General features: G+C 41.3%; 1 protein-coding gene across 1 annotated transcript in view; it reads right to left on the bottom strand.

The window, feature by feature from the left end:
- Nucleotides 1-777: 777 nt before the first annotated feature.
- The window catches only part of RPAP2 (RNA polymerase II associated protein 2), a 113,557-nt gene continuing 91,428 nt past the window's right edge, over nucleotides 778-22,906 (bottom strand). Inside the window, exons 12-13 of the mRNA XM_080657789.1 lie at nucleotides 17,368-17,517; nucleotides 778-1,292 (exon numbers count right to left, since the gene is read on the bottom strand). Coding sequence (XP_080513915.1) covers nucleotides 17,376-17,517 — 142 coding nt within the window. The 3' untranslated portion in view covers nucleotides 778-1,292; nucleotides 17,368-17,375. The remainder of the gene's footprint in view (nucleotides 1,293-17,367; nucleotides 17,518-22,906) is intronic.

The following is a 22,906-nucleotide window of genomic DNA, read 5'->3' as shown; positions in this document are numbered from 1 at the left end:
GTTAAATTTATTTTTAAATATTTCTTTTGTTAATATTTTAGATGGAATGATTTGCTTTCTTTTGGGGGGGAGTACGTTTATTAAAACTGGGGACAGTGAAACAAGGAAGGGCGAGCATGCCTAGAATTGTCTTAATTTCATTTTTGGAATTTTCATTGCTAGTATACAAAAACAATTGATATTTGTATATTGTAGCCTGTGACCTTGCAGAGCTTGTAGATTCCTGTTTGTTGTGTACCAGGCTGCTTTCTGGTCCTTTCTGTGGCTGGGCTTTTAGCAGCTGGCGTTTCTTCTAGTGTCCCAGAGTATAGATCTGATTTTGTTTTGTTTCTTTTCCCTCCAGTAAAGCTGCTCAAATTGTCTAAGGCCCCTTTAACTACTCTGAAGGCCCTGTTAACTTGCATGCTTCAATACACATTTTGAAAAAGCAGTGTAAATTCTAGAGATGGTCTCTCTTGAAAACAAACTCTAGATTCTACACTCTGCCCCTCCGCTACCTCCTTGCCTTTTAAAAAAATTTCCTTGAGTCCAGAAAGTTCTGGGATACTTCTGTTTTGGACGTGTGAGGTTAACCACATTACACCACAGTCAGCTTCTTTAGAAGACTAATGAATAGGCTTCCAAAGGGCTTTTTCTTCAATTGCATTTATTGACCTCTTTGCTGTTCTTTAGAATCTAGAGTTTAGACTATGAGGCCAAAATAGGACTTTTCTCAAATTTTTTGTCAAGTGTTGTGATGGAATCAAACAAACAAACAAATGGTCATCATATTTTCTTAAATATTCATTTATTTTCAGATAAAAATCCTATGTCTTTTTTTTTTAAATATATTTTTTTTATTGATATTTTACAGAGAGGAAGGGAGAGGGACAGAGAGTTAGAAACATCGATGAGAGAGAAACATCGATCAGCTGCCTCCTGCACAACCCCCACTGGGGATTTGCCTGCAACCTATGTACATGCCCTCGACCGGAATCGAACCTGGGACCTTTCAGTCCGCAGGCCGACGCTCTATCCACTGAGCCAAACCGGTTTCGGCAAAAAAAAAAAAATCCTATGTCTTATAGCCAGGGATGCAAGGACTTGTATATCCTTGTTGGAATAATGGTTCCCCTCTACCTGGGAAGTCACTCTGTATAGTTAGGGGCTGGGAGGGAAGAGGTTGAAATCTAAGAAGGTAAAGGTTTTTCTTGGAACAAAGCTAGTTGTCAGTCATCACCAGACCATTATTGTGGCTAGAATTTTAAAAATGATGTATAGTTCATTTTCTATTCCTTCTTCGTGAAATACACCTGTGAAGCAAAAAAAGACAGTCTGAATAAAACACCTAAAATATTTTACCAGCTTTTGGAAACACTGTGTTGTTTTCCTAGTATACACTGAGTGGCCAGATTATTATGACCACCCCATCAGTACTTCGTTGGGCCACCTTTTGCCTTCAATACTGCAGCGATTCTTCTTGGCATTGACTCCACAAGATGTTGAAAGGTGATGCGAGGAATCTGACACCATGCCTGATGAATGGCACTGTCCAGTTCTGTGAGATTTGATGGTTGTGGAACCAGCTGCCTGATGGCTCTTTTAACTTCATCCCACAAATGCTCAATTGGGTTCAGATCTGGTGGTTGTGGGGGCCACCTAAGCAAAGTAAAGTCTCCCTCATGTTCTTGAAACCACTCCTGCACAATACGAGCATTGTCTTGTTGGAAGAAGCCATCTCCATTGGGATACGCCATCAACGTGACAGGATGAACTTGATCAGCAACGATACTTAGGTATGTTGTGCTATTCAGATGTTGTTCCACACGAATTAAAGGGCCCAAACCGTGTCAGGAAAACATGCCCCAATCATAACACTGCCCCCACCAGCTTGAAGGGTTGTACTCATGCATGTGTGGTGCATGCTTTCATGCTGTTTCCGCCAAATTCTCACTCTGCCATCTGCATGATGCAACTGGAAAGAAACGTGATTCATCGGACCACATGACTTTTTTCCAATGCTTGACTGTCCAATCCTTGTGTTCCTGTGAGAATTGGAGACGTTTTATCTTGGTAACTGCAGACAGCAAAGGTGTTTGAACAGGCCTTCGGCTTCCATATCCCATACAATGCAGTGTACGGCTAATTTGTCAGGTGGTCATAATAATCTGGCCATTCAGTGTACATTCCATTTTTCATTATATAGCAATAATGGTTTGAGTGGAACAGACCCAAGTTCATAATACAGCTTGAGGGGTAGGCTTTGATGGGTCTAGGTCAATAAGAAAATCCTCCTCTGCCCCATCCCTTCATAGAACAAATGGGTTAGCTTATAGCATACCTGTGGCCACATGGATTGGTTCAGGGGTGCCCTGAATTTAGTGTGAAGTTCAAGACTTTCACTTGGACAGTGTGGTATGTTATATACAGGGTGAGGCAAAAGGAGGTTTACAGTTGTGAGGACACAAAACAGTTTATTATTTATTAATTATTGTATTTCTCATATGAACAACTTTAAATCTACTTTTGCCCCACTCTGTATAAAGCTGGGAACTTTGCCATTTATAGTAGACAGCTTCTAAGTTGGCCCCCAATGATCCTTGCCTCTTGGTATTCACATCCTTATACAATCCCCTCACCTTAAGTGTGGGCTAGACCTGGTGATTAGTTTCTAACTGGTCATAGAATACAGCAAAAGTGATGTCACTTCTGAGATGAGTTACAAAAAGAGTGTGGCTTCCACCTTGGGTACCGTCTCACTCTGAGGGAAGCCACATGCCAAGTTGTAAGGTGCACTGTAGAGAGACCAATGTGGCAAGGAAATGGAAGAGGTCTCTAGACAAGGGTCAATGAGAAACTGAGGCCCTGAGTTCAACAACCTGTGAGGAATGAATCCTGCCAACAACCACATGAATGAGCTTGGAGAAGGGGATCTTCTTTCATTGGGCCTTCAGATGACATCATAGTCCTAGCAGATAGCTTTACTGCAACCTCATGAGAGACTCTGAGCCAGAGGCTCTATGCTAAACTATGTCCAGATTCTTGGCTCATAGAAAAGATACGGTTAAAAAAAAAGTTTGTTTTAAGCCACTAGTATACCATAATAAGAAAAACGTTTGAGCTGGTTTTCCCCCCCTGCTATTTGTAAATGAAAGCATATTTACATATACTAGTTAGTAGTAATTTAATCTTGAAAAGGTTCGCGACAGCCCTGGCTGGGTAGCTCAATCGGTTAGTGCATTGTCCTGATAAGTCAAGGTTGTGGGTTTGATCCCCGGTCAGGGCACATACAAGAATCAACCAATGAATGCATAAGTAAGTGGAACAACAGATAAATGTTTTTCTCTTTCCCCTCTCCCTTCATCTCCCTCTCTCTGAAGTCAAGTAATAAAAAAAGGTTATTAGACATTAAAATCTTTATATTCAAATAAATTTACAGCTTAAAAATTCATGCAAACAGAAAAAATCCATCTGCCTACTCACAACCATCTCCATTTCTCATATGGAAAATTAAGTAATAAGACTCATTCATTCAGAATTTCTTGTAATACTAACAAAGTCTGGGCTAAGGTTTACTTTGATTATTTACACAAATAAATAATGTAAATAAATAATAACAGGGTAACTGTTAATTCCAGTTAAAACATATTGTTGGAAGTCCTTAAAAGTACTTTAACACTATCTGTTTATATACAAGTTTTAAATATGCTAATTAAAAATGATTTTTAATTGCTACCTATTTATTAAACTAGGTCTGGAAGGACCTCTGGCTAGGCATTCTTTGTTTTTAGTCTATCTGGAAAAAACCCCACCTTTCATTTCATGGAGAAAAGGTGTTATGAACCAAAGAGTATGACTAATTCAATCCTCTATACCTGAAGCTCAATAAAACAAAAAAACTCCAACCTCATTATATTCTTAGAAGGGATTTTGAATTGATGCTTACACAGGCCATTTTGAGCTCACTGCTAAAACCCTTTGTTTTACAAGATCTTCAGGGAAGCGGGATCATTTGAAAAGGTCACTCTGGGTATAAGTTGGGAGGCAGATATAGTGCTAATTCCTTATATGTTATTTCCTTGTATTTCATTTTCTAGAAGGTTCAATGAAGGAATACCATTCTTTCTTGCTTACCAAAAATACCTCTCTCAAATATCCTTTTCATGTATTTAAAGATTTGCTCGAAGGCCATGTTTTTTCTTTTACAAAAATTCGAATAATAAAAAATGAAATGACAAACATCAAGTGTGCTTCTGGAAAGAAGACAGGATAGGAATGAAGGCAGAGGTGAGGGGGAATTCTTCTTTTTTAAATCTTATATGCAATTATTTTAACTTTTATAACAAGTTTGTATGTTTTTATAATTTTAAAAATAATTGAAAGTTGAAAAGTAAAAAAAGAATGCTCCCTGAGAAAGTCTCATTTGTAGTTTAGGATGAATTTCTTCAATCACAACATCAAATCAAACCTATCAGGCGGGTCCAAACTGGTGGCATAAAAGGAAACTAAATTGCCCCCTCCTGTGAACAAACCTACATTTAGAACAATTCCTCCTGAGAGACAACTCAGGGCCAACTGAAAAGCTTCTGCACAACAAAGGAGAGAGAGAGAGAGTGCGCACGCATGAAGGTTGAAGAATCATGACAGCGCTCTGGGATCAGCGGTGCCAGGTGAGTGCCAATGTTTACATTCCCCCTCCAGCTGGATGCAGTGGGGAGTGGTATGGTGGACCTACAGGCTACTGCAGTGAATTTCCAGATGCCCTGTCCAGAGCTTGTTTCAGTGAACCAAATGGTGCTGTAGTTGGCAGCCTAGCCTGGACCTCAGCTCTGGCTACAGACAACTGGATCAACAGGGCTTTGCCTCATCCAGACCTTGCTCCTGTGGGAAGTGAAAGGTCACCAAAACATGCATGCACTGGGGCTTCCCTGCCAGAACTTGCTCTGGCCAGGATAGCCAGACCAACAGGGAGCTATTGTATGCATGTGTGTGCACTGGGCGACCTCACCCTGGGCCAGCACTTCCCAGGCAACTGACCCCAGGCACTGCAGGCGTCCTCCCTGACTCCACCTTGCCAAAACCCAGCACACGGTCTATACCAGGGGTGGGGAGCCTTTTTTCTGCCAAAGGCCATACAAAATTATCAACTTAAAAATTAGCCTGCTATATTTGGTCAAACATTTAATTAACTGGCCTCTAATGACTTTGCAGGGCCAGGCCAAATGATTTCGTGGGCCTTATGTGGCCCGTGGGCTGGACGTTCCCCACCCCTGGTATACACAGAAGTTGCTTCTACGAGAGGATCCAGATGGCGGCGTAGGTAAACACCTAAACTGCTGCCTCGCACAACAATTTCAAAACTACAACTAAAAGACAAAACATCTATCACCCAGAACCATGGGAAAGCTGGCTGAGTGGAAGTTCTACAACTAGAAGGAAAGAGCAAACAGCATTGAGAGGTGCACAAGCGCTGAATAGCTGAGGTACAGAGGCGCACGAATCGGGCTGGCGACGGGCGACTGGGAGTGCTGCTTTTTTCAACCCGAAGGGAGACAAGCTCCCGATTACTCCCAACTCCAGTTTCTGGGGAGACGCAGGGGACCCAAACTCCTACGGGGAGAAGCTGGACTGTCTGCCGTGGGGTCGGAAAGTGAGGGTGGCTTGCTTGCAGGGCTGCGCGCAGGAATAATTGTTTACTGTGCTGGGGCCTGGGACAGGGGATGTGGTAGGAGACGCAGAGCTGGCTTACTGGCAGCCATCACTGTTTGCCACGCCCTGAGACCCCGCCCCGCACAATCTACAAACCCACCCAAGCTCCAAGCAGCGGCTTTAGCATATGAATGACCTGCCCTAGCGCAGCTTAACCTAGCAAACTTGTAGCCGGGGTCAGACAGCTCCAAAACCTCCAAACCCCAAGCAAAGAGGAGAAAACTGTAGTTCTTGCTGTAGCGCCTGCTGGGTAGCCTCAGACAGTAGCTGACCTGCACCCCATTGGAGATCCAGAAGCCAGTGTACCTAGTGGTCAGTGTGAGACACCAGATTTCAACTCCTCACATCCATAAGTGACACACTCAAGAGGCAGACTCAGTGAGCACCAAAGCCCCACTGAAGCAAGTCCTGCACCATAAGCGTGTCTCCAGCACAGCAGTTCTTCCATTATAGACACAGCGGGTCCTCACAGCCAATTGGCCTGGAGGTCAATTCCTCCCAGTGTACCACCAGCAATCAAGACTTAACTATACCAAGACTTTGCACTCAGCCCACAAAGGGGTGTACCAAAGGCGTCCACCTCAGGTGATTGGGGAGGCTGAGCTACTGGCCCCTATAGGTCACCTACCACACAAAGCCACTCCATCAACACAAGGAAGCAACAAAATGTGGAGACAAAGAAACATGTCACGAATGAAAGAAATGGAGGAAAGCAAACTACTGGACGACATAGAGTTCAGAACCACATTTATAAGGTTACTCAAGAATCTTCTAAAAACCGCTGAGTAACTTAGTGAGACCTTTAAGGATCTTAATGAGAATGCCAAAAAAATGGAAAAGGACCAGTCAGAAATTAAGCATACACTGTCTGAAATAAAGAATATACAGAAACTCAACTGTAGATCACCATACCCCAAGAATCAAACCAAAGATCTAAAATATGAGGAAACAAAAAACACCCAACCAGAAAAACAAAAAGAAAAAATACAAAAATATGAAGATAGTGTAAGGAGCCTCTGGGACAACTTTAAGCGTACCAACATCCGAATTTTTGGGGTGCCAGAAGAAGAGAGAGAGCAAGATACTGAAAACCTATTAGAAGAAATAATGACAGAAAACTTTCCCCACCTGGTGAAAGAAATAGACTTACAAGTTCAGGAAGCGCACAGAACCCCATACAAGAGGAATCCAAAGAGGACCACACCAAGACACATCATAATTAAAATGCCAAGGGCAAAAGACAAAGAGAGAATCTTGAAAGCAGCAAGAGAAAAACGGTTAGTTACCTACAAGGGAGCACCCATACGACTGTCAGCTGATTTCTCGGCAGAAACTATGCAGGCCAGAAGAAAGTGGCAAGAAATACTCAAAGTGATGAACAGCAAGAACCTACAACCAAGATTACTCTACCCAGCAAAGCTATCATTCAGAATTGAAGGTCAGATAAAGAGCTTCACAGACAAGAAAAAGCTAAATGAGTTCATCACCACCAAACCAGGATTACATGAAATGCTGAAGGGTATTCTTTAAGAAGAGGAAGAAGAAGAAAAAGGTAAAGATAAAAATTATGAACAACAAAATGACATCAAATACATACCTACCAACAAGTGAATCTAAAAATCAAGTGAATAAAAAAATCTGAAGAACAGAATGGACTGGTGAATATAATAGAATCAGGGACATAGAAAGGGAGTGGACTGACAATTCTCAGGGGGAAGGGGGTGTGAGGGGTGCGGGAAGAGACTGGACAAAAATCTTACACCTATGGATGAAGACAGTGGTGGTGGGGGGGTAAGAGCATGGGGTTGGGTGGGGAATCAGGTAGAGGGGAGCTATGGGGGAAAAAAAGAGGAATACCTGTAATAATCTGAACAATAAAGATTAAAAAAAAAAGAAGTTGCTTCTACACAAGGCCATCTTTTCAAGATTGGAAGAGATGGGTATTACATCTACTTAACAGGCACAAACACTGAAAGTCAAAATGAGAAACCAGAAACATGTTCCAAATGAAGGAACAATAAATCCAGAAAAAAAAAAAAAAGCTGAATGAAATGGAGATAATTTGCCTGATAAAGATTCAAAGGAATGGCTATAAGTATGTTCACCAAATTTGAGAGTGGAAGAGAGGAACTCAGACTTGAACAAAAAGTTAGAAAATAAAGAACCAATCATACCTAAAGAAAAATATAATAACTGAAATGAAAACTACACTAGAAGAAATTAGCAGATTAGATAAAACAGAAGAATGGATTATTGACCAAGATAGAATAGTGGAAATAATCCAATCAGAAAAGCAAAGTAACACCGAATAAAAAAAGGATAGTTTAAGAAATCTCTGGGACAACATCTAGCACATGAACATTTTGCATTGTAGGGATCCCAGAAGGAGAAGAGAAAGGGGCAAAATGTTATCTTAAGACATAATGACTGAAAATAAAATGGGGAAGAAACAGACCTCTAGGTCCAGGATGCACAGAGATTTCCAAGCAAGATGAACCCAGAGAGGCCAACACTAAGACATACTGTAATTAAAATGGCAAAAGTTAAAGAGATGATCTTGAAGGTAGCAAGAGGAAAACAACTTGTCACATACAAGGGAAACCCTATAAGGCAATCAGCTGATTTCTCAGCAGAAACTTTACAGGCCAGAAGAGAGTGGTATGATATATTTAAAGCTCTGAAAGAAAGTAATCTGCAACCTAGAACACTATACCCAACGAGTTTATTATTCAGAATTGAAGGACAGAGTTTCCCAGACAACCAAAAATGGAGTTTATAATTCCTAACCAATCTTTACAAGAAATATTAAAGGGTCTTCTTTAAACAGAAAACAAAGACCAAAGGCCATTAACAAGCAAGCAAAAAAAGATACATGAAAGAAAAAAATCTCACAAGAAGGCAAATATATAATAGATACATCTAACCAGTCATTTAAAAAGCTAGTATAAAGATAAAAGTAGCAAAATTATAAATGATTAAGGAATACACAAAACAGATCTAAAATACGACGTCAAAAAAACAGAGCATGGAGAGAAGGTAAAAAAGGTGGTGTTTTTAGAATTCATTTGAACATAAATGCTTATAGCCATCCAAGACTGGGTGAGGAGGAAACAGAAAACCTGAATAGACCAATTATTAGCAATGAAATTTAACTAGTAATAAAAAAAAAAAACTAACCAAGCCCAGGACTAGATGACTTCACAAGCAAATTCTTTAAAAAATTTAAAGAATTAATACCTATCCTTCTCAGACTATTCTAAAAAATTGAAGAGGAAGGAACACTTCCAAATGCATTCTATGAGGTCAGCATTACCCCAATAACCAAAACCAGACAAAGACATACCAAAAAAGAATTACAGACCAATATCCCTGATGACCATAGATGCAAAAATTCTCAACATGTTAGCAAATTAAATTTAACAATACATTTAAAAGTTCACACATCATAACCCAGGGGATTTATTCTAGGGATACAAAGCTGGGTCAGCATCTGCAAATCAATCAACATGATACACCATATCAACAAAAAAATAAAAATCATACAATCATTTAAAAGATGCAGAAAAAGCACTGACAAAATTCAACATCCATTTATGATAAAAACTCAACAAAGTGGGTATACAGGGAACATATTTCACAACATACTCAATGGTAAAAAGCTGAAAGTTTTTTTGCTAAGTTCAGGAACAAGACAAGGATGCCCACTTTCACCATTTTTATTCAACACTAGAGGTCTGGTGCACGAAATTCGTACACAGGTAGGGTCCCTAGGCCTGGCCAGCGATCAGGGCTGATCAGGGGCCTTCCTTTGTTCCGCACCACCCCCTGGTGGTCAGCGCATGTCATAGCGAGTGATCGAACTCCCAGTCTCCCGGTCAAACTCCCAAGGGGACAATTTGCACATTAGGCATATATATATATATGATAGTATATATATGATAGTACTGGATATATATATGATAGTACTGGAATATATATATATAGAAGATAGTACTGGAAGTTCTAGCCATAGCAACCTGACAAGAAATAAAAAGCATCTATGGATTCCAAGATGGTGGTGGATTAAGTGGAAGTTACACTGACACTCTCCCAGGATCAAACTGGAATTACAACCAAAATATAGAAAAACCACCCTGAATAATCAGCTGAAGAAGCTGGAGAGAACCCTGATAACCAAGGATGCAAAGTGGAGACAGCATAGAGACAGGTAGGAAGTGAGTGCAAAGGCACGAGAGGGCTGGCCAGGCTCCCTCAGGCAGCAGCTGAAGTTCTGGAGGGATATCTCAGCTGTGGGGGGCTCTCACTGAGAACTCTGGGGTCTAAACCCCAAGCTGGGCTCCCCAGAGCACCAGAACTGAGAAAGGTGACCACATCTGGTTGTGAAAAGCAGCAGGGTTACTGTCTGACAGGCAGAGATGGCTGGAAATGCAGGCACCCTCTTAAAAGGCCAATGCACAAAATTTCATGAGCAGCCAATCACCTTGGGCACTGGCAGAGTGGACTAGAGCTGGGTGAGGAGAATCCAGGTTTGAGGGCTCTGGAGATAAAGTTTGGAAGGTAACTACCCAGTTTTCTGTACTGAGTCATTCCCCATATTGCAAAGGACATCTTTCTCAGACCTTTACCATTCAGGCAATTTTGCCTGAAGGAGAAGCAATACCCCACCCTGTGGAATACAGCCTGAGGCTCATTAAGAGACTAACAATGAGCCTGCAGACAGAAGCAGATCTCTGGATGCTTTGAGTCTTTGTCTGATCTGCTTCTAGCCCGGGGCTAGGCAAAGTAGACCTTGGTGCGCATCTTGGTCCTTTCCAAATGCACTAGGGATTTATTCTGGGGATGCAAGGCTGGTATAATACTCGCAAATCAATAAATGTTATACATCACAAATATTTTGAAAGACAAAAATCACATGATCATATCAATAGATGCAGAAAAAGCATTTGACAAAATCCAACCACCCATCTATAATAATAAAAGTGTAATATGCTAATTAGACCGGACAGCCTAATGACCTTCCGGATGAAGCTGTGGTGGTGGGGGCCAGGGCAGAGGTAGTTAGGGGCAATCAGGCAGGCAGGTGAGCAATTAGGGGTGATGAAGCAGGCAGGTAGAGTGGTTAGAGGTGATCAGGCAGGCAGGCAGGCCAGCAGTCCCGGATTGTGAGAGGGATGTCCTGGATTGCGAGAGGGTGCAGGCTGGGCTGAGGGGACCCCCGCAACTGTGCACGAATTTTGTGCACTGGGCCTCTAGTTTGTTTAAAATATATTTTATTGATTTTTTTACAGAGAGGAAGGGAGAGGGATAGAGAGTTAGAAACATCGATGAGAGAGAAACATTGATCAGCTGCCTCCTGCACACCTCCTACTGGGGATGTGCCCGCAACCAAAGTACATGCCCTTGACCGGAATTGAACCTGGGACCCTTCAGTCCACAGGCCGACGCTCCATCCACTGAGCTAAACCGGATAGGGCGGGCCTCTAGTTTTTGATAAAAACTCATAGCAAACTGGGAATAGAGGAATCATACCTCAACATAATAAAGGCCATATATGACAAACCTACAGCCAACATCATACTCATTGGGAAAAACTAAAATAATTTCCCTAAGAACAGAAACAAAACAGGGATGTCTGCTTTCACCACCCTTACTCAACATAGTACTGGAAGTCTTAGCCACGGTGATCAGACAAGAAGGAAGCATAAAAGCCATCCAAATTGGAAAGGAAGAAATAAAACTGTAATTACTTACAGTTGACATGATATTATACATAGAAAAGCCTAAAGACTCCACCAAAAAACTACTGACTTAATAAAAAAAATTTGGCAATGTAGCAGGATGCAAAATTAACACCCAGAAGTCCATGGCATTTTTATACACTAACTAGAGGCCCGGTGCATGAAATTCATGCACGAGGGAGGGGGTCCTCTCAGCCCAGCCTGCACCCTCTCCAATCTGGGACCCTTCAGGGGATGTTTGACTGCCGGTTTAGGCCCTATCCCTGTGGCAGTTGGACATCCCTCTCATAATCCTGGACCACTGGCTCCTAATCACTCACCTGTCTGCCTGCCTGGTCGCCCCTAACTGCCCTCCCCACTGCCGGCCTGATCGTCCCTAACTGCACCCCCTGCTGGCCTGGTCATCCCTAACTGCCCCCTGCTGCCGGCCAGGTTGCCCCCAACTGCCCCCTCCCTGTCGGCCTGGTTGCTCCTAACTGCCCCCCCTGCCAACCTGGTCGCCCCCAACTGCCCCCCTCTGCCAGCCTGGTTGCCAACTGCACACCACCCCTCCTCCCCCCGCCAGCCTGGTTGCCCCTAACTGCCTCCCCCACCCCCGCTGGCCTGGTTGCCCCTAACTGCCTCCCCCTACCAGCCTGGTCGCCCCCAACTGCCCCCCCTGCTGGCCTGGTTGCCCCACGCAGCCTGCTTGTTCAGTCGTTTGGTCATTCCTCACTAACCTCCCTGCCGGCCTGATCGTAGGCAGCCATCTTGTGAGGGCATGAGGGTCAATTTGCATATTACCCTTTTATTATATAGGATAATGAATTCTCAGAAAGAGAAACTATAAAAAACAATCTCATTTGCCATTGCAACAAAATACTAAGATACTTAGGAATAAACTTAACTGAGAACATAAAAGACCTATACTCAGAAAACTACAGGATGTTGAAAAAAGAGATAGAGGAAAATATAAACAAATGGAAGAATATACCATGTTTGTGGATTGGTAGAATTAAACATCATTAAAATGTCCACACTACCCAAAGCAATTTATAGATTCAATGCAATCCCTAATAAAATACAAATAGCATATTTCACAGATCTAGAACAAATACTCTAAAAATTTATATGGAACCAAAAAAGACCTCAAATAGCTGCAGCAATCTTGAGACAGAAGAACAAAGTTGGAGGGATCACAATACCAGATTTCAAGTTATACTACAAAGCCATTGCAATCAAGACAGCCTGGTACTGGTACAAGAAAAGACATATAGATCAATGGAACAGAACAGATAACCCAGAACTCAACCCAACCCATTATGCTCAATTAATATTTGGCAAAGTAGGCAAAAGCATACAATGGAGTAAAGACAGTCTCTTTAATACTAAATGGTATTAGGGAAATTTGAACAGGTACATGCAAAAAATGAAACTAGACCACCAACTTATACCATACACAAGAATAAACTCAAAATGGATAAAAAAGACTTAAATGTAAGTCATGAAACCATAAAAATCCTAGAAGAAACCACAGGCAGCAAAATTTCAGACATCTCTCATGGCAATATGTTGCTGATGATACATCTCCTAGGGCAAGGGAAACTAAGGAGAAAATAAGCAAATGGGACTACATCAAAATAAAAAGCTTCTGCACAGCAAAAGAAACCATCAACAAAATGAAAAGGGAGCTCACTGTATGGGAGAACATATTTGGCAATGATACATATGATAAGGGGGTTAATATCCAAAATACATAAGGAAGTCACCCAACTTAACAAAGGAAGACAAACAATCCAATTAAAAAATGGGCAAAGGACCTAGACCAGGGGTGGGCAAACTTTTTGACTTGAGGGCCACAATAGATTCTTAAACTGGACCGGAGGGCCTGAACAAAAGCATGGATGGAGTGTTTGTGTGAACTAATATAAATTCAAAGTAAAGGAGCGGAGGGGAGAGCAAGAGAACCCTCCGCTCTTTCGGCTCCGCGGGCCGGATAGAACAGGCGAATGGGCCGGATCCGGCCGCGGGCCGTAGTTTGCCCACGGCTGACCTAGACAGACACTTCTCTAAAAGAGACACAGATGATCAAGAGATATGAAAAAATGCTCAAAGTCACTAATCATCAAAGAGATGCAAATTAAAATGACAATGAGGTATCACCTTACAGCTATCAGAATGGTTACCATCAACAAATGACAAGTGCTAGCAAGGATGTGGAGAAAAGGGAACCCTATACATTGCTGGTGGGAATGCATACTGGTGCAGCCACTATGACAGACAACACGGAGTTTCCTCAGAAAATTACATATGGAACTCCAATTTGACCCAGTGATCCCACTTTTAGGAATATATATCCTAAGAAACCTGAAACACTAATTAGAAAGAATATACGCTGTTCATAGCAGCACAATTTACAATAGCTAAGATCTAGAAATAGCCTAAGTGCCCATCAGTAGGTAAGTGGATAAAAAGCTGTGATACATTTACGCCATGGGATATTATGCAGCAGTAAACAAAAAGGATCCCTTACCCTTTTAGAGAGCATGGAGGGATCTGGAGAGTATAATGCTAAATGAAATAAGCCAGTCAGAGACAAAAATCACATGATCTCACAAATATGTGGAATCTAAAGAACAAAATATGAACAAAATAGATCCAGAGACATAAAAGCATGGAACAGACTGTCCAATCTCAGAGGGAAGATGGAGTGGGTGGGTGGGGAGAGATTAACTAAAGAATTTATATTCATACATGCATAACCCATGGACATAGATAGTAGAATGGTGAAGGCCTGGGGCAGGGGGCAGGGGAGCAGGTGTGGAGTGGAGAGGGTCAGTTGGAAAAAAAATGGGACATCTGTAATACTTTCAACAATAAAGATTTTTTTAAAAAGGCATCCATATTGGAAAGGAAGAAGTAAACTGTCACTATTTGCAGATGACATGATACTATATATAGCAAACTCTAAAGATTCCACCAAAAACCTATTAGAACTAATAAAATAAATAAAACAATCCACCTTGGCTGGTTTGGCTCAGAGGATAGAAGGGTCTGTTGATCTGGGGACTGAAGGGTCCCAGGTTCAATTCCAGTCAAGGACACATGCCTGGTTTGCAGGCATGATCCTAGGGGGCCTGCAGGAGGCAGCTGATTGATGGTTCTCTCATCATTGATGTTCTATTTCTCTCCCTCTCCCTTTCTCTCTGAAATCACTAAAATATATAAAAATTTAAAATAAAACAATCCCATTTACAATTGCATTAAAATGATAAAAGTAAAAATAAATAAAAAGATTAAGATACCAAAGAATGAATTTAACCAAGGAGGTGAAAGACGTGTACATGCAAACTATAAGATAGTAAAGAAAGAAACTGAAGAGGACACACACAAAAATGGGAGGATATACCATGCTCAAGGACTGGAAGAATTAATTAAAATGTCCATATTACCCAAAGCAATCTACTGAGTCAATTCAGTCTCTAACAAAATACCAATAGCATTTTTCTCAAAACTAGGACAAATAATCCTAAAATTAACAAAAGACCCTAATTAGCCAAAGCAATCTTGAGAAATAAGAACAAAGTTGACATATCACACTCCTCGATTTCAAACTATACTACAAAGCTATAGTAACCAAAGTATTTTGACACTGGCACAAAAACAAATACACAGATCAATGGAACAGAAAAGAGAGCCCAGAAAGAAAACCTCACTTATATGGTCAATTAATCTACAACAAAGAAGGCAAAAATATACAATGGAGAAATGACAGGCTCTTCAATAAATGCTGTTGGGAAAATGGATACACACAAAAAAAGAAACTGGACCACTCTCTTGCACCATATATAAAAATAAACTTAAAATAAAGATTTAAATGTAAGATCTGAATCCAAAAAACTACTAGAAGAAAACATAAGTAGTAAGCTGTTTGACATCAATCTTAGCAATATCTTTTTGGATATGTCTCCTCAGTCAAGGGAAACAATGCAAAAATAAATGGATCTCATCAAACTAAAAAGCTTCTGCACAGCAATGGAAACCATCAAAAAGAAAAGACAACTGAATGAATGGGAGAAGATATTCACAAATGATATATACAATGTAGTTTATATCCAAAATATATAAGGAACATCAACATCAAAAAACTCCATAAAACAATCTGATGGAAAAATGAACATAAGCTCTGAATAGACATTTCTCCAAAGAGGACATACAGATGACCAGCAGTCATAAAAAGATGCTCAGTACCAATAATCATCAGGAAAATATAAACCAAAACCACAATGAGATTCCACCTCATAGAATTACTATCATGAAAAAGTCAACAATAAGTGTTGGAGAAAATGTGAAAGAACAAGGAACCCTTGTGCACTGTTGGTGGGATTGTAAATTGTTGCAGGTTCTATGGAACACAGTATGGAAATCCTCAAAAAATTAGAAATAACATACAACCCAACAATGCCACTTCTGGGTATTTATCTGAAGAAAAAAAAACACACATTCAAAAAGATATAATCACCATTATGTTCACTGCAGCATTATTTGCAATAGGCACGGAAGCAACCTAGGTGTCCACTGATAGATGAATGGATAAAGAAGATGTGGGACATATATACAATGTAATATTACTCAGCCATAAAAAAGAATGAAATCTTGCCATTTGTGACAACATGGATGGACCTAGAGAGTATTGTGCTAAGTGAAATAAGTCAGACAGAGAAAGACAAATACCATATGATTTCCCTTATATGTGGAATGTAAAGAACAAAACAAAGGAACAAACAAACCAAGACTCATAAAAATGGAGAATAAACTGATGGTTCCCAGAGGGGAGAAAGTAGGGGGATTATTAAAAAAGGTGAAGGGAAATAATAGGTACAAACTTTCAGTTATAAATAAATAAGCCACAGAGATGTAGTATACAGCATAGGAAATACAGTCATAATATCATAATAACTTGGCATGGTGACTGGTGGTTACTAGCATAGCATGGTGATTACATCATAAAGTATATAAATGTTGAATCATTATGTTGTACACCGGAAACTAATATACTATTGTATGCCAACTAAACTTGAATAAAATTTTTTTAAAAAACTATCTGAGCACTTGAGAGTGTGTGAAATGAGCAGCAAGGAGAGGAAAAGATGAAGAGTTATGATTAAAATAGTACGAGGGAGGTATATTCTGATGGGCAGTTCTGAAAGAGGTGTAGGGGAGGGCTATGCATCTGGGAGCTGGGTCAGGATTCAACAAAGCCAGGCTTGTAAATTTATCTGCTTATCTGTACATGAGATTACTAGGGTGTTGGCTGGGTTGGGAGTGATTTCTTTGAAGAGGGAAGTAAGATGAGGATGTTCTCAATGGATCATTGCAGTAGTTGGGTTGAAGTTAGTTGCTACTTCCTGGGAAGAAACCAGGTTGGACACGGGGGTTTGAGTATGAAGGTGATAGTGGACTGCAAGAAACAGAATTAACTGTGGTAAGCCTATAAAGGAGGAATAACAACAAGGATGGGGCACAAAGTAACAAAAGTGGATAGGAAGTGAGTGTGGCAGCTGAGAACTAAGGATGTCATGTTCTCCCTTAGCAAGCTGAGGATATCCTGATGTCTATACTTGGTTTTTATTTTTATATTGATGCTTTTTAGAGAGAGAGGGGAAGGGGGGGAGGGAGGGAGAAAAGAAGAGGGGGGAAAGGGAGAGGAGGGGGGGGAGAGAGAGAGAGAGAGAGAGAGAGAGAGAGATCAAAAGAGATCGATTTGTTGTTCCACTTATTTATGCATTCATTGGTTGATTCTTACATGTGCCCTGACCAACCTTGGTGTATCAGGACGACATTCTCTAACCAGTTGTACTTCCAGGGCCTGAACTTGGTTTTTAAAATTTCCAAACTAAAAAAAGAATCTAATTAGGCAACAAATGAAAAATAAACAAAAGTAAAGCACAATCCAACTCACCACTCTGTTTAACAGCTGGTTCTAAATATGATGGTTAAATTTTCAAGGTCTTCATTTTTTAAATGTAATTCTTCAAGCAGGGTAGCTAGAAACTGTGTAAACATCATATTTTCCTGAGAATGCTTCTGAATGCCAAGAATCGGGGTCAGTCTGAAATACCAAAAATATTAAATACATATTCATGAAATGGGAAGAAATAAGGGGGCTTCTGTCCTCAACATGTTTTTGTCATGGCAGAGATGAAGTCCTTCTGATTTATCAACATTCCCAGGGAGAGGCTTTCCTAATACAAGCAAAAGAGAAATCGCAGGAAAAAACTGGAAAGATCAAACATATTATTAATTACAGAAAGAAGCCTAAAAGTCTGGATCCATAACATGTTCTTCATGACAGCAAAACCCACCAAAATTCTGCTTAGAAAGGAAAATTAATGAAGTCTTTTCTTTCCACTTGGGGAAAGGAGGTTGTGGAGAGAAGCCTGAAGCTGAGAATTGATTTAAAAACATATATAATAATAAAAGCGTAATATGCTAATTAGACTGGACAGCCGAACAACCTTCCAGACGTCATTCTGGACGTCCTTCCGGACGAAGCCATGGTTGCAGGGGCTGAGGCAGAGGTGGTTAGGGGCGATCAGGTAGGCAGGTGAGCAGTTAGGGGCAATCAGGCAGGCAGACAGAATGGTTAGGGGTGATCAGGCAGGCAGGCGAGTGGTTAGGGGCGATCAGGCAGGCAGGCGAGCAGTTAGGGGCAATCAGACAGGCAGGTGAGTGGTTAGGGGAGGTCAGGCAGGCAGGCAGGCAAGCGGTTAGGGGTGATCAAGGAGGCAGGCAGAGTTAGGGGCGATCAGGCAGGCAGGCAGAGGAGGTTAGGGGAGGTCAGGCAGGCAGGCGAGTGGTTAGGGACAATCAGGCAGGCAGGCGAGTGGTTAGGGGCGATCAGGCAGGCAGGCAGGCAAGCAGTTAGGAGCCAGAGATCCCGGATTGTGAGAGGGATGTCCGAGGGGTCCCGGATTGCGAGAGGGTGCAGGCTGGGCTGAGGGATCCCCCCCCCACCCCTGTGCACAAATTTCGTGCACCGGACCTCTAGTAATTTATAATGAATGTTTGGATTATATCACCTGGAAAAAGATAATAAATAAAATATAAGGTTGCCTTTTAGATAAAACCTTAACATTTTTATTCTTAAAACACTAAAGAGCTCTAACTGGTTTGGCTCAGTGGATAGAGCGTCGGCCTGCGGACTGAAGGGTCCCAGGTTCGATTCCGGTCAAGGGCATGTATCTTGGTTGCGGGCACATCCCCGGTAGGGGGTGTGCAGGAGGCAGCTGATCGATGTTTCTCTCTCATTGATGTTTCTAACTCTCTATCCTTCTCCCTTCCTCTCTGTAAAAAAATCAATAAAAATATATTAAAAAACACACACAAAAAACACTAAAGAGATGAATTACATAAGGCACTTAATACAAACTTTATAAGTAACACTCTGCTTTTTTCTTTAACCATTTATAGTAAATACCCCTAAAGATTGATTGCATGCAATAGATTCTTAAAAGTAATTTAAATTCAAATGTGATTAGCAAGTATGATTTTTAAAAAGTGACTAATCTAATTACAAATACTCAAGACCATTACTTTTCATAAATATTTTAATCTCCAGAAATCATGATTTATAGAACCTTTGCAAATTACTTACATTCCTGGAAAGCTTTTTGGAGAGAAAATCCTTTTTTCCTCAAATAGCCTTACACCTTGCATAAAGCCCTTCCAGATGCTTAATCTATTTTTAAAATATATTTTTAATGATTTTCAGAGAAAGAGATAGATAGAAACATCAAGGAAGAAAGAGAATCATCAATCGGCTGCCTCCTGCACTCCCCCTAATGGGGATGGAGCCCACAATCTGGGCATATGTCCTGACTGGGAATTGAACAGTGACCTCCTGGTTCATGGGTCGACCCTTAACCACTGAGTCACACCGGTTGGGCAATGCTTATTTAATCTTGGTCATTGCCACTGGGCACATAAAATATAAATAAGATAACTCTGATTTAAATCAATAACAGTCAAGAAATCAGAGCAGAGCAATTCTGTAGCCGTGTGTGTAAATGTTATTTTCCGAGAGACAGATTTCATCCTTGCTTAGCCATTTCATAGAGAATACAAAAGTAAAAAATTGTCAAAATTGTTCAGAGATGGCCAGGACTTTGAGAAGGTGGTAAATTCTCTATCTCCCTGAAGGTGTCTTAACAAGAACTAGAGGCTAAGTGACTCTAGTAATAAATACTAGTAGTCTAGTGAAATCTACAAAGTTCTAAATGTAAAAACTACTGTAATGTGTACTTTCCCCACCTCTCTGTATTTCTGTAGAGGTAGGGGATGGAGTACCAGGTCTCATACTTATATTACATATAAGTGGTACTTATATCACACATCTTAAGACAACTTCGCTCACTTTCAAGGAGACTAATATTTGGTTCATATATGAAAACAAGGTTTTCTAAATTACTTTTTTTAAAAATTTACTTTATTGGCATTTTACAGAGAGGAAGGGAGAGAGATAGAGTTAGAAACATAGATGAGAGAGAAACAGAGAATTAGAAACATCGATCAGCTGCCTCCTGCACACTCCCCACTGGGGATGTGCCCACAACCAAGGTACATGCCCTTGACCGAATCGAACCTGGGACCCTTCAGTCCGCAGGCCAACACTCTATCCACCAAGCCAAACTGGCTAGGGCTAAATTACTTCTTAAAATGCCATGTTTTAAACTTAACCCTCAAATTAGAAGTAAATGGTGACTACTAGATTTTTCAACCTGTGTGCTAATGAGAGCAGAAAATGAGATGTATAAAGAAACAGCTTGTAAAAAAAATTGTTCCATCAATTGCCCTAGATAAAAACTATTTTAGAAATAGTAATACTTCTTTAGCAAACTTATAAGGATATATTTACTCTATAAATTAGTAAGTTTATTAAAAGGTGTGTTCAAATGTACCTAAATGTTTTGTTTATAAAGAAAAACTGGAGTTAATGGGAAACTTTAGCTAGGAGTTAGAAAAAAGAAAAAAAAAAGAAAAAAAGAAAGCAACAGTGCAATCCTGCTCCATGCTCCTGGGCCCATGGCAAACAATGCTAATCAATCAGGCATTCTCTTCTTAATGAGCTGGACCTGCTTTGAGAATCCTCAAAAAAAAGCTCTGAGCATCCACTTTGACTGTTTTAGAGCTGACTCTTCAGATGAAACCTGTTCCCTCCTTCGTCTTCCATGGTCGGCAAACTGCGGCTCACGAGCCACATGCGGCTATTTGGCCCCTTGAGTGTGGCTCTTCCACAAAATACCATGGCCTGGGCGAGTCTATTTTGAAGAAGTGGCATTAGAAGAAGTTTAAAAAATTTGGCTCTCAAAAGAAATTTCAATCGTTGTACTGTTGATATTTGGCTCTGTTGACTAATGAGTTTGCCGACCACTGGTCTAACTGCAAGCACTAGAACTCTGTTTCTATGCAACACAGTTCTAACCCTAGATCTGCCCAGAATGCTTGTTACAATTTTGGGCAAGTTGAACATCAATGCCTTAGGATCTATTATCTATAAAATGGGGCTAATAATACTTAAGTTCCTTAAAAGTTATTGCAAAATTCAAGTAGGATACTGTAGATGAATAGGCTTTTTAAAAAAAATAGTATGACATAACATTTCTGATGGTGACAACTTCCCCACAACAACATGCCTCTCGCTAAGGATCTCCTTCATCCCTCTCCAGAAGAGAAGAGAAACAGAAGCAGCAGCTCCTGGGAGAAACCAAGATGGCAGCATAGGTAAACACCTAAACTGCTGCCTTGCACAACAATTTCAAAACTACAACTAAAAGACAACACAGACATCATCCAGAACCACATGAAGGCTGGCTGAGTGGAAATTCTACAACTAGAAGGAAAGAGAGAAGCACACTGAGGCTCGGAGGAGCTGTGGGAGGCAGAGGCGCCAAGACGCGGGAGGCAGAGGTGCTGAGACGCGCACGCCTGCGGAGAGGATTGGCAACTGGTGCACGGCTGGCTTTCTCGGGCGGGAGGAAGACAAAAGCTCCTGGCTGTGCTGGACTCCAGTTCCAGGCGAGACTCTGGGGACCGGGACTCATACGGGCTGAAACTGGACTGTCAGGAAAGAGAAAAGCACACTGAGACTCAGAGGAACTCCAGAAGGCAGAGGTACTGAGGCGCCTGCGTGTGCAGAGAGGGAGGGCAGCTGGGTGTGTGCCTGGCTTTCTCAAGTGGGAGGGAGAAGGAGGCTCCCAACTGCACGGAACTCCAGTTCCGGGCAAGACTCTGGAGACCCAGACTCATTTGGGGAGAAACTGGACTGTCTGGCCGCGGGCGGAATTCAATGGCGGCTTTCTCTCAGAGGTGCTTGCAGCAATTACTACGGGACACTGAGACACAGGGGACTATTAGGGCAGGGATGATGGGAAACCAATGCTGTCTGCTCCGCCTTGAGACTCCGCCCCATCCAAGCTGAGCACAGAGGCTTTTGCAAGTGTTGTCTCATAAGGGTGTCTCCAGCACAGAAGTTCTCCTGGCATAGACACAGCTGATCCTCACAGCAAACTGACCTGGAGGTCAATTCCTCCCAGTGATACCAACAACAATCAAGGCTTAACTACAACAAGACTGTGCAAACAGCCCACAAAGGCGTGCACCAAGAGTGTCCACCTCAGGTAACTGGGGAGGCTGAGCCACTGGGCCCTATAGGACACCTGGCACACAAAGCCAATCTATCAACTTAGGGAAGCAGCCAAAATGTGGAGACAAAGAAACAGGTCACAAATGAAAGAAATGGAGGAAAGCAAATGCCTGGATATAGAGTTCAAAACCACAGTTATAAGGTTTTTCAAGAATTTTCTAGAAAAGGCCGATAAATTTAGTGAGACCCTCGAGGATATGAAAAAGGACCAACTAGAAATTAAGGATACACTGACTGAAATAAAAAATATTATACAGAGACCCAAAAACAGACAAGAGGAACACAAAAATCAAGTCAAAGAATTGAAATACAAAGAAGCAAAAAACACTCAACTGGAAAAGCAAAAAGAAAAAAGAATCCAAAAATATGAAGATAGTGTAAGGAGCCTCTGGGACAACTTCAAGCGTATCAACATCCGAATTATGGGGGTGCCAGAAGAAGAGAGAGAGCAAGATACTGAAAACCTATTTGAAGAAATAATGACCGAAAACTTCCCCCACCTGGTGAAAGAAATAGACTTACAAGTCCAGGAAGTGCACAGAACCCCAAACAAAAGGAATCCAAAGAGGACCACACCAAGACACATCATAATTAAAATGCCAAGAGCAAAAGACAAAGAGAGAATATTAAAAGCAGCAAGACAAAAACAGTTAGTTACCTACAAAGGAGCACCCATACGACTGTCAGCTGATTTCTCAACAGAAACTATGCAGGCCAGATGGGAGTGGCAAGAAATATTCAAAGTGATGAATAGCAAGAACCTACAACCAAGATTACTCTACCCAGCAAAGCTATC

This window comes from Plecotus auritus (genome assembly GCF_963455305.1).
Source record: "Plecotus auritus genome assembly, chromosome: 2".
NCBI classification, from domain to species: Eukaryota; Metazoa; Chordata; class Mammalia; order Chiroptera; family Vespertilionidae; genus Plecotus; species Plecotus auritus.
The sequence above is the reverse complement of the archived record's forward strand: the minus strand, read 5'-3'. Positions and strand labels throughout refer to the sequence as shown.